The sequence below is a fragment of the Mus pahari genome, chromosome 4 (assembly GCF_900095145.1).
Source record: "Mus pahari chromosome 4, PAHARI_EIJ_v1.1, whole genome shotgun sequence".
NCBI lineage: Eukaryota > Metazoa > Chordata > Mammalia > Rodentia > Muridae > Mus > Mus pahari.
In genome coordinates, this window is record NC_034593.1 from 85,783,982 (window position 1) to 85,797,054 (window position 13,073).

At 37.9% G+C, this 13,073-nt stretch overlaps 2 protein-coding genes across 4 annotated transcripts in view; both read left to right on the forward strand.

The window, feature by feature from the left end:
- The window catches only part of Hormad1 (HORMA domain containing 1), a 31,202-nt gene extending 29,553 nt beyond the window's left edge, over positions 1-1,649 (forward strand). For 2 of the 3 annotated variants that reach the window (XM_021196236.1, XM_021196239.1), the window contains one exon: positions 1,172-1,649. In XM_021196236.1, the coding sequence (XP_021051895.1) occupies positions 1,172-1,249 (78 nt within the window). In that variant the 3' untranslated portion in view covers positions 1,250-1,649. The remainder of the gene's footprint in view (positions 1-1,171) is intronic. The other variant, XM_021196238.1, reaches the window with a different exon arrangement.
- A 913-nt stretch (positions 1,650-2,562) lies between these two features.
- The window catches only part of Golph3l (golgi phosphoprotein 3 like), a 31,056-nt gene continuing 20,545 nt past the window's right edge, over positions 2,563-13,073 (forward strand). Inside the window, exons 1-2 of the mRNA XM_029537496.1 lie at positions 2,563-2,743; positions 5,328-5,516. Of these exons, the coding sequence (XP_029393356.1) occupies positions 5,334-5,516 (183 nt within the window). The 5' untranslated portion in view covers positions 2,563-2,743; positions 5,328-5,333. The remainder of the gene's footprint in view (positions 2,744-5,327; positions 5,517-13,073) is intronic.

Consider the following 13,073-nt stretch of genomic DNA (forward strand, 5'->3'; position numbering starts at 1 on the left):
AATAAATCTTAAAAAAAGAAAAAGTAAACCTCACATGGCCCAAAGTAAACTTTTCCTGTTTTTGATTAAAATCTTTATTTCCTTTTCATTTCTCCATTTTTTTTACTATTTCAGTGATACAATCTTACAATTATTTTTCTTCTATATAAAACAACTAAAATATCTTACCTTTTGTGAGGATATACTTTTAGATAAGTTGTATGTCAATAATAAATTGTACTCTATTTTAAAATTATCCCAGGCAAATTTCTGAGTTCGAGGCCAGCCTGGTCTACAGAGTGAGTTCCAGGACAGCCAGGGCTACACAGAGAAACCCTGTCTCAAAACAAAAAAAAAACCCAAACAGACAAACAAACAAATAAATAAATAAATAAAGATAAAATTATCCCAAGTAGCATGTCTTAGTAGAAAATACCTATGCTGGGCTGGAGATGTCATTCAGTCAGTAGAGTGCCTGCATAGCATGCCTAGAGCCCTGTGTTACTAGACTTTCACCACCACACCAAACCATGTGTAGGAGCACATTCCCATGATCCCAGCACTGAGTGTTCTATGAGAGGTGAGAAGTTCAAAGCCAACCTTTGCTATACATAGTGCATAGCAATCCTAGGCCATGTGAGGCTCTGTCTCAAAAACAAATTTTACCGTAGCATACTATTTTTATTGTGAGCAGAGGGAGGACCCTCAGTTAAGAAATATTTAAACTAGAAAAATCTTTGGCCAGTGAGATACTCCAGCATTAAAAGCACTTTGCCCTCTGGTACCTAAGTTTGATCTACAGGACCCCACATAACAAGAGGAGAGAACCAACTGTTATAAGTTGTCCCCTGACCTGCATACTTGTATTTTCATACACACACACATACACACATATACATACACATACACACACACCACAAAAGAATATTAAGAAATATTGGGGGCTGGAGAGATGTTATTAAGAACACCCACTGCTCTAACAGAGGACTAGAGTTTCATTCCCAGCACACTCATCTGGGAGTCACAACTCCCTTCTATCCCAGCTTTAGAGGATCCAGTGCCACACTCTGTCATGTAAAGGAACCTGCATTCTGTACTCTACCCACACACAGAGAAATAAACATATACACATTTTTTTTATTTTAAACTTTAAAAATTTAAAGTCTCTTACATAGTTGTTTTCTTTTAACAGGTCCTTCATGTCTTGGAATCTAGTCAAGAGTCAGTGCTGAAGAAAAGGAGAGTTAGTGAACCAAAGGAACATACCTAAAAATTATTTTTCTTATGCAGATTTGCAGTTCTCAATATTTAAACTAACATGCTGTATTATTTGAAGGTGTGCCTTCTGTATCTCTGAAAATTATTTTGTAGTTCATAGTTATTAAACTAATGAAAGTTTTAGCTATTGTGTTTACCTGAGATAAATCCAAAGGAACTTTTGACTATACAAAAATACAAATGTCATTGATTCTGCTCATATCCACTGAATACAACCTGCCTTCCATGTTAAAGATAGCTTTTTTTTTTTTAACTGTGTTAAGTTTTAAGGCCCTCTAAAACCATTTCTGAAATGTTTATTCTGGCTTTAAAATTCTGTAAGGATTAACTTTTTACCTATGTTAAAACTGTACCATTTACTTGGTGCTATTAAAACAATGTTTGCTATTTTGATATAGTGTGTTATTAACAACTTTTAAATGTGTATTTAGAGCAAAAAGATGATAAAAGCAATGGCCAATTAAAAAAAAGACTGGCATCTTACTACCATGATTAAGATGCTCAGTGTGCAGGGTCTTTCAGGGCTTCTAGTTGTTATTTGATTAACAGAAAGTGTTCAGCTATTAATTTTGAGAGAATTTGGATAAGTATATCTTTCAAGAGGTGGACACATTTTAGAACTTTTGAGTGGTAGTGTGAACAATTGCTTTGCTGAGAGACCTGGGACCTAGCCCCAGTCGAGCTATTTGCTTCCTTTGCTTCAGATAAGGAAGACCTAAAACCTTGATCTGTTTCCGTCTTGTAATTTTAGCAGCCATATTCCAAAATGTACAGTAGCCCCAGGATTATCAAAATGGGATAACATCCCTCTATAGAGATGTTATGTGTGTAATGGTTGGAATGTACCCATGCTGTTCAGTATAAACAGTACACACTGAGTCGGATTACGTTTTTTCTAGAGGCAAAGTTAAGCTCAGAGTTTACTCTTAACCTTATTGCTTGGATGCTAACATTTCTAATCCAGTAATGCCAATACAGACAGCTACAGAAACACACCTGCTACACTGAAATTGGCCAACAGAATCTTTTCGTGATTGGCAACACTTGCTATCTCACAGAATACTTTGATTGGGTACTTTCATCGGGGTGGGATGCAGCCTTTTCCTCGCTCGCACCGAGGTTCCTTCATTGGACAGACCAGCTGTCAGGTTGATCCCAAACCTGCCTCCTTTTGGTGATGTTTGTCTGGATCGCAACACAATAGCCGGGAGGACCTCCCCTCGTAAGCTCCGATTGGCTAGAGTCAAACTTGGGGGTTTCTGATTGGCCCAATGAAGAAACACCAAGGTAGGTTGCCTAGTGATCCTGAGGAAGCTGATGTGTTATTCCCTCTCTGCAACGAAGGATCAGGAAGTTTGTACTCTCTGTGTGGCTGAGAAGTTTTTCACCTACTAGAACCCGCCTAGGGTACGGGGAAACAGGTGCCCTCCAAAACTAGAGCGTGAACTGCAGCCTACGTCCCACTGCAGCTCAGGAGCAACGTCAGGTAAGGAGCAACTATAACACTTCTTAACATCCAACAGAGCTGGCCAGTATTTACTTTAGAGAGAAAGGGTGGTTTTTACTTATTTGTTGTTGGTCATCAAGTTTTCAAATAGGGTATTTTAACTAATAAGTGTCCACGGGGAAATGATGAATTCCTCAAAGAAAATTGCCCCCATTCTCCCCGGGGTGTTAAAGTTTCTTGAATTGGGTTTGGAAATAATGCCAAATGGAATTGGCATCCTAAGGCATTGTTCTGTATTCAGTTCCTTCACTCTTCTTACTTCCCCCGAAAATTATATTTGAAATATACACTTGTATGAAGAATTGTTTGTAAGACTCTTGGTGTGTATTTCTGATGCTGTTTAATGAGTATATATTTATTTGAGCAGTTAAAACATTAAAGATACTGTGCTAGTTGCTATGGAGAATATAAAAATTCAAAGATGACAATATTTGAGCCCTCGAGAAGTTTAAGGTAACAGGCGGCCATAACAAAAGAGGAACTATAATAAACATTTTAAAGGGCTTAAGTATAAATTTCTGTTAAAGTACAACTGAAGAAAAATACATTTCTAAGCGTTTGATATATGCATTAATAGAGAGATAGGAATTCACCTTAAGGCCTCACTTGTGAGTCTTTAGTAGGCCTTCAAAAACTGGACAGTATTTAGGAAGAAAAGGAAAAGGAAGAAAACCCCAAAATCACAAGGATCAGAGGCAGAAAGAAAGCAAGATAAAATTGTTGAATTAGGCACGACCTTTTAAATATTATTCTTTTGACCTCAAAGATATATAATTGCTGATACTTTTTTTGACTTGCTTTTAATCATAAAATTGACATATACATCTGGCTGTGGTGGCACACACCTTTAATCCCAGCACTTGGGAAGCAGAGGCAGGTGAATCTCTTAAGTTCAAGGCCAGCCTGGTCTACATAATGAATTCCAAGATAGCTAGGACATTTACACAGAGCAACCCTGTCTCTAAACAAACAAAAAATAAAACAAAAGACATTTACATTTGTATAAACTGTGCTAACTTTAAGCTTTGTCACAGATGATTTAGACAAGTGAATGCTTAGTATAAAAGGGTGTGTGCTCCGATTTTTTTCCCCCCATTTATGGGAGTGGTACTTAGGACCTTGTACATGCTAACTAACATTATGTTGTAACACTAAGTCATATTCTAGCCCCTTTTTCTTTTTCCTTTTTTCTTCTTTTTTTTCTTTTAATGAATTCTTTTTAAAAAAAAGACTTATTTTAGCTCTTGCCCTCTTGGTCTCTTGCTGCTCCCTTGCTCTTTCCCTGCTTCCCTTCCCCTTTCTCTCCCCATTCCCTTCCCACCTCTCTCTCTACATGCTCATGACTCCTCTACTTCTCTACTCTCTTTCTCTGCCTCTACTACCCTCTTAACTCCCCTCCCCATGCCCTTAATAAACCCTATTCTATACTTTAAAAAAAAAAAAAGACATTTTATTTATTTCATGTATATGAGTACACTGTCTGAAGAAGACACACCAGAAGAGTGTATCAGATCCCCTTACAGATGGTTGTGAGCCACCATGTGGTTGCTGAAAATTGAACTCAGGACCTCTGGAAGAGCAGTCAGTGCTCTTAACTGCTGAGCCATCTCTCGAGCCCTAGCCCCATTTTCTTTTGAGAATTTGATAATCTTTTAACATTCTTACTGGGGTTTTGTTGTTATTGAAGTTATTTGTGTTTTTACAAAATAGCCAGATAGAATGCTAAGTTGCTATACTTGGAAATGAGTTGTTATGGTAACAAAAAAAAAGGAAGAAAATACTTGTCTGGAGGGTTGGCTCAATGGTTAATAGCACTTGTTTATGCAAAGGACCTGGATTTGATTCCCAGCACCCACATGGAAACTCAACACTTGCTCAGGCACCAAGCATGCCATGTGGGTACAGAGACATGCATGCAGGCAAAAAACTCATGTACACAACATAAAAGGAAAAAATATTAAAACATAGACATGGAAGGGTGGTTCAATGGGTTGGTAAAGCCAATTGCTATACAGGCTAAGCAACCTGACTTCAATGTTCAGAACTTGTAGAAAGGTAAGAGAAAGTGAACAAATTGTTCTCTGACCTCCTCATGTGCACATGGCACAAGCACCCACAAACATTATATATGTGAATATATAATCATTTTAAAATATTAAAATGTGTTTAATGTTACAAAAATTATAAATTATGTGTAACTCAAGAAGCCACATGCTCATGAAGTTTTGCTAACCCATCTTATTTAATTTGGGGACCCATTTCATGGTGATACAAATTCACTTCTGGGTTGTAGGCAATGTCCAAGAAATAAGTATGATAAAATATGGTCTTTCTAGTGGACTTTTAAATTACTGGTCATCACTTTTTGTTGCTTTCTTTGGAATTTAAGCTGCTATGCTTTGAAAAAGAGAATCATGTTCAATGTTTCTGTATACTACCTCTTTCTGTATTTACACTTACATATTTTCCCATCTGTATGGTGTGTTTATGTGTGTAGGTCTTCTGTGAACCTATATTTATTTACTAAAGCACACAGATATTTTTCACATCTCTCTACCAACAGGTAAGAATGACAACATTAACTCACAGAACCCGTAGAACTGAAGTAAGTAAGAGCTCTGAAAAGAAAATAGAAAGTGAGGAAGACACTAATCAAGAAAGGAGTCCAGATAATGAAGACCCTGGAGACTCTAAGGATATCCGCCTCACTCTTATGGAAGAAGTATTGCTCCTGGGACTAAAAGATAAAGAGGTAATGACTTAAGTTTGCTAGTTCAGTTCAAACACACAAGTCTTAGAATATTTTAGGAAGTAAACTCCAGCTACATTGGAGTTGGAGGAATATGGGAAAGAGAATATCAACAAGATAAAATCCAGAAATATAATTACTTGAAGTATAATTTAATTGGAAAATTATAGATGAAAGAGGTGGATAGCATTGTGTTAGTACCTGTTTCCTAGCTTAGTTTGATGGTGGAGCAGTGATCTTTTATTAAACTAAGAAAGAGACCCATATAGTGAAGTTTTCTTGAGCCTCAAAGAGAAGTCTCAAAAGACAAGAACAACAGCAGATATGGTGGCACACATTTGTGAGGCCAGAATTCCCAACCCCAAGAGCATCCCCAAGAGTTCAAGGCCAACCTGATCTACCCAATGAGTTATAGGCTCATCAGGGCTATGTCTTAAAACAAGCAAATAAAAACAAGGAATATGCATGACTGTTTTACAGAAACAAATAATAACTGAGTATCTTATAGTATAAATAATTTTTTCAAGCCTTGATTGGTGGATTTACATCTATAATTCCAGCACTGGGCAGGTGGAGGCAAGAGGATCAGGAGCTCAAGGTCATCTCACACACATATTGAATTCAAAGCTAACCTGAGGTACTTGGTAGTTTGAAACCCTATCTCAGAAAACTGAAAGGAAGCCAGGTGTGCCAGTTGTGGTGATGCACTCCTTTAACCCCAGCACTCAAAGAAGCAGAAGCAAACAGCTCTCTGAGAATTCTAGACCAGCCTAATGCATGTACATAGTGAATTCCAGGACAGCCAGGGCTACATAGAGAGACCTTGTCAAAACAAGGGGTGGGGGGAACAATAGGTTTTTGGGTTTTTTGTCTTTCATTTTCTTCTGTGGATCTTTAACAATTTTTTAAGTATTTTTTTTTTTCATTTGTATGTACATATCTGTAGAGATGGCTCAACCATTAAGAGCACTGGCTGCTCTTCCAGAGGTCCTGAGTTCAATTCCCAGCAGCCAGATGGTGGCTAACAACCATCTATAATATAATCTGTTACCCTAGTCTGGTATGCAGCTATACAGACAGGTAGAGTACTCATATACATTAAATAAATAAATAAATCTGTTTTCAACAGCTACCCCCATTCATGCCTATGTATCCTAACACTTAGAAGGCTAAGGGTAGTTATAAAGTCCAAGGCTAGCCTATACTATGTAATGAGGCCAAGACTTCATCAATGACATGCTAAGACCCTGTCTCAAAAGTAAAACAAAGTAATAATTTCACCTTTTTTTATTTTTTTAAACTTAAGTTATTATTTATTTATTTTATATATGTGAGTACACTGTCATTGTCTTCAGATATACCAGAAGAAGGCATAGGGTCCTATTACAGATGGTTGTGGGTCACCATATGGTTGCTAGGAATTGAACTCAGAACCTCAGAAAGAGTAGTCAGTGCTCTTTAACGCTGAACCATCTCTCCAGCCCTCATTTTTTTATTTCTAAATGTCTCCTTACTTGTAGAGAATTTAGGCCAAAGTGTCATAGTGCAGTTCTGTCATTCAGGAATCATTAGTCTATATAATCAAGGGTTCAGCGTCAACCTGGGCTACATAGCAAGTTTAAGGACAGTGGATTACATGGTGAGACTTTGTTTCAAATGAAAAAAAGAACAATTTTTTTTTAATTATTATTTTTATTTGAGTCTCATGTAACCCAGACTTTCTGAAGACTCATTATATAGAGAGGATGGCCTTGACGATCCTCCTGTCTTCACCTCCAGTTCTGGGATTAAGGCATGTGCTACTACTGTACCTGGTTTATATAATGCTGGGGATTGACCCTAGGGTTTCATACATGTTAGACAAGTACCTTATCAAAGAAATGACATTCCCCAGCACAACTATTTTTTTTTATTGTTTTGTTGTTGTTGTTGTTGTTGTTGTAGAGTTTTGCTTAACTGTCCTGGAACTCACTAACTAGGTAGACCAAATCCACAGCAACCGTCCTGTTTCTTCCTTGAGAGAGCGTTTATTTTATAGTAGAATTGGTCTTGAGATAGTCTTGTGGAATTAATAACCACTTATTTTCATGGCTTTTCTAGCAGTAAGGTACACTATCCTTCGATTATAACTTAACTTTTTTTTCTGTGTATGTTTGTAGGTATGTTTGTTCTTGTTTGTGCAGAGGTTTTTGTGTGTGTGTGTGTGTGTGTGTGTGTGTGTGTGTGTGTGTGTAAGAGGCAGAGAGAGAGAGAAAGACAGAGTGCCTGTCATGGGACACATATGCATGTGGATGTCAGAGGGTAGTTTGTAAAAGTCATTCTCTCTACCATGAGGGTTCTGAGGACCAAACCCAGGTTGTCAGGCTTGGCAGCGAGTGCCTTTACCCACTGAGCCATCTTGATGGCTCTGGATATAATTATTAAACAACTAGCTTCCTGTCCAAGAAGACCTTAAACAAATGCCAAAAATAGAGGTGTTATTATTAGCTTTACTTTTGAAAACTTAAATGTTATTAGATGTTATTTTATATTGACAAAATGTTGACTTTGGCTTTGATAATTGTCCTTAGAAGTTACTTGGCAGGGCTAAAGAGATGTCTTAGCATTTAAGAGCACTGAGAATTCTTGAGTTGAATTCCAGCACCCACATGGCAGCTCACAGCCATCAGTTCCATAGGATCCTATGCCCTTTTCTGGCCTGGTATGCTCATAGTCACAGACATATAAAGAGAAGAAACATCCATGTACATAAAAATTTAATTTAAAGAAGTTATTTGACTATATACATCTAGTAACATCTCTACTTCCTTAATTGATTTGACTTGAGAATGCCTTTACTTCTTAAACTTTGTAGATTTTATTTATTTAATATGTCTATTTTTCATCTTGTAATCCTATAAAAATATCAAGGTAAACTTCATATAAGCTATCCATTTTATTTTTTGAAAATATGTTTTTGGTGTGTGTGTGTGTGTGTGTGTGTGTGTGTGTGTGTGTGTGTGTGTGTGTGTGTGTAGTGCTGTGGCTCATGAAGACCAAAATAGGTAGGATGCCCTAGGAGTTCTATCATTCTTTGCTTTATTTCCTTGAAACGGAATCTATAGTTAACCGTGGAGCTAGGCTGACAGCTAACATGTTCTAATGATTTTCCTGTCTCTACCTCCTACCACTCTGAGGTTACAGGCACCCATTGTTTTATCTGCAGCTTGTTATGTAGATGTTATGAATTGGGTCTTCATGGCAAGGGTTCTTTCATACATATAGCCCCTGTACTTTTTTTTTTTTTTTTTTAAAGATTTATTTNTTTATTATATGTAAGTACACTGTAGCTGTCTTCAGACACCCCAGAAGAGGGCGTCAGATCTTGTTACAGATGGTTNTGAGCCACCATGTGGTTGCTGGGATTTGAACTCCGGACCTTCGGAAGAGCAGTCGGGTGCTCTTACCCACTGAGCCATCTCACCAGCCCGCCCCTGTACTTTTTTAAAGATGTCAGTACTTAGGAGATAGAGGCAAGAGAAGCAGAAATATAAGATCATCCTTGGCTACATAGGGAGTTTGAAGGCCAGTCTGGGCTAGAGAACATGAGTCAAAACATAAAAATATTAGATGCTGGGCATTGTGGTGCATACCCTTTAATCCCAATACCTGGGAGGCAAAGACAGGAGGATCTCTGAGTCTGAGACCCACATAGTCTACATGCCAAGTTCCAGGTTAGCCAAGGCTACATACTAAGAACCTAACTCCAAAAAAACATGCTTTTAAAACTTAGGTAACATCAATACTCAGCAACAGCATGACAGCTAGAAATGACTGGCCTAACTGGGCATGGTAGTACAACACAGACTGTCCTGACTAGAGCAGTGGTTCTCAACCTGTGGCCCAATGACCTTTCATAGGTGTTCCTAAGACCATCAGAAAGCACAGATATTTACATTATGATCACAATAGTAGCACATTATACTTATAAAGTAGCAACAGAAATACTTTTATGGTTGGAGTCATCCCAACATATGGAACTATATTAAAAGGTTGCAGTATTGGGTAGGTTGAGAACCGCTGCTCTAGAGGCTTGCTGAAACAAGAGGATTACAATCTTCAGGTTAGCCTAAGTTACACAGCTAGACCCTATTTCAAAATACAAAATTCATTTTTTTAAATGGATATAAATGTTTTTAATCTCTGTTGTTATAATGTTAAACTTATTCTTTCACAACTTTATATGCATATTTATAAATGTATTTTAATCATATTCTCCCCTATTACCTTCTCTTGTCCTCTCTCTCCTCCCACTCTTCTTCCAAGCAAGCTGTCTTCTTGCTTTCATATTTGTTTGTTTTGTAGCTTATTATGTTTAATTAAAGCTGCCTGGATAACTATGAGTGGGACTTATTTACTTGAGTAAGGATAACCTGCCAATGGCTACGCCATCAAGGAACATGACTCCCCTCTCATAGCAATCGTTAACTGCTTATAGCTCCTTATGAGACATGGGATGGAATCTTATGAGCTCCTCCCTTTAAATGTTTTATATGCAGATTCAAATGAATATTATTATTCTATATGTGTATTACTCAAATAATGTTTCTTAACAAAAGCCAGGAATGTATATCATATGATTCAACTTACTATAAAATTTGAAAAAAAAATTGCATTTAAGGTTGTATATTTAGGTATTAAAGAAAACCAAAGGGGCTGGAGAGATGGCTCAGAAGTTAAGAGCACTGACTGCTCTTCCAAAGGTCCTGAGTACAATTCCCAGCAACCACATGGTAGCTCACAACCAACTGTAATGAGATCCAATACACTCTTCTGGTATGTCTGAAGACAGTGACAGTGTACTTATATGCATAAAATAAATAATTTTTTTTGTTGTTTTTGTTTTTCGAGACAGGGTTTCTCTGTATAGCCCTGGCTGTCCTGGAACTCACTTTGTAGACCAGGCTGGCCTCGAACTCAGAAATCTGCCTGCCTCTGCCTCCCGAGTGCTGGGATTAAAGGTGTGCACCACCATGCCCGGCCCAGTAAGTCTTAATAAAAGCCAGTATCCAGGCTGGTGAGATGGCTCAGTGGGTAAGAGCACCCGACTGCTCTTCCAAAGGTCCTGAGTTCAAATCCCAGCAACCACATGGTGGCTCATAACCATCTGTAACAAGATCTGACGCCCTCTTCTGGAGTGTCTGAAGACAGTACAGAGTAATTACATATAATAAATAAATAAAGCTTTTAAAAAAAAAAAAAGTATCCATATAGTTGTTAGACTAGTGGCTACCTTTCTGGAAGGAAGAAGGGTAGACAAACTTAATTATTAGAACTATTAAGATGGAGGCTGGAGAGGTGGCTTACTGGTTAAGAGCACTGGCTGCTCTTCCAGAGGAACTAGGTTCAATTCCCAAAACCCACATGGCAGCTCACAACTATCTGTAGCCCTAGTTTCAGGGGATCTGACAACTTACCTATATGCAGGGAAAACTCCAATGCCCACAACATTTAAAAAAACAAATTTAACGCCTTTAATCCCAGCACTCGGGAGGCAGAAACAGGCGGATTTCTGAGTTCGAGGCCAGCCTGGTCTACAGAGTGAGCTCCAGGACAGCCAGGGCTATACAGAGAAACCCTGTCTACAAAAAAACAAAAAAACAAATTTAAATCTAAGAAAATTAAATATATTTATTTCTTGTGGAAATCAGGAACCTGTTTATAGTAGAATTTTGATATAAATATTCTTATAAATAACGAGTGCTTTAATTGAGCACTATTAATTGAGCATATTTAAAACCTCAGATTCATAGAATATTTTCATGTATTAAGATATCTAGAAGACCGGGCGTGGTGGTGCACACCTTTAATCCTAGCACTCGGGAGGCAGAGGCAGGTGGATTTCTGAGTTGGAGGCCAGCCTAGTCTACAGAGTGAGTTCCAGGACAGAGCATGTTACAGTGTACTTATGGAGGTCAGAGAAGTACTTATGGAAATTGGTTTGTTTCTCTTATTCTCTGATGATGATTTTTTCTATTTTATATTTATTTACTAAGAGGGAGAGGGAGGCGGGAGGAGAAAGAGACTATGTGTGTGCTGTCACCTTCCACTATGTGGGTACCAAGGATAAAATCTTAAGTTGTCAGGCTTCATGGCAACTACCTTTACCTGCTGAGTCATCTCACCACTCCTACCTGGTGACAGTTTTTTTAAACTTACCTTTGTAGAGTCAGGCGTGGTAGGTTACACCTGTAACCTCAGCACATGGGAGGCTAAGGCAGGAAGCTTACCCTGAATTCATGGCTAGGCTGGACTGGCTACATAACAAGATCCTAGCACAGTTAACCAAAATTTGAGCTAGGAATGCAGCTTAGTTGACAGAGTGCCTGCTTGGTATGCAGGAAGCCCTTGGTTTGACCATAAGTACTCCAATCCCAGCACTCAAGAAGAGGAGTAAGGAGGATCAGAAGTTTAGAGTTATCTTGGTATCCATGGGAGGTCTGAGGTCAACATAAGCTACATGAGAACCTGTCTCAAAAAAATTTTTTTAATGAATTTTAAAAGATTGAAAGTCTAATTTACAGTGAGCACGATGTAAAGTGAATAAGTTAAATAAATAAAATGAATTTTAAAATGGAAGTCTAATTTAGGTCACTACCTGGTTTTTCCTTTTAGTTTCCTGAATGTGCAGAATGAACACTAACAGTAGTTATTGCTCATTATGAATAGTACAAGTACATTAAAAGGTCTCATTTGTCTTTATTTTATGTGCATACTTTACACAGACTATTAAAAAAAGAACGTTGTCTTGTTCATTATTATATCCAGCTTTAAAACTCAAAGAAATGAGCTAGAGATCAAAGTCCTATTTGGAGAGTAGGAGAATATAGCTTAAGGTGCTTCCTTAAAGCCTTTCCAGGTTCCTCCCAATTCTAAAATGCACACTGTTTTAAAAGATATAATATCAAATTTAAGATAAAGTCACTTAGCAACTTAAAATTGGGTCTTTGGCTCTAACTGCGCCTATAAACCTTCTGTGAACCTTTGTCTCCTTCATAGTTTCATTAGCTTAAGAGTTTTTAAAAGACTTTGGTACCTTTCCTTTCTAAATACTGAAGGCAGGGAACATTCTTTTTATGAGGGTTGAAGCAAAGTGATTATCTGGGAGTTTATTGATAAGAGTTTATATTACTGTGAGGTTAACAAATGAGCTTGCAAAACAACAACACACAAACACATAAATTTTTAGAGATTTATTTTTACGTCTGTGAGTGTGTCTGCATGTATGTATATCACCATATGTGTGCAGTACAGTACGTACAGAGGCCAGAAGAAAGCATTGAGGGTGGGCAGGACACGGCTCTTAACAATTTCAGAGGAAAACGCACAGATGTCCAAAAGTCTAAATAAATGCATTTAGAGGTTTATGGGGTCCATTGTCAAGTGGAGTTCCCCCCAGAGGGGGAGGTGGGGTAAGTGCCTCCAGGAAGGCAGGCAGCCTGCCTTAGACTTGCAGCCCGGCTGTGGGAATCATTGGAGTAATAAACTACAGTGGTTGATCCGCAAAAAAAAAAAAAAAAA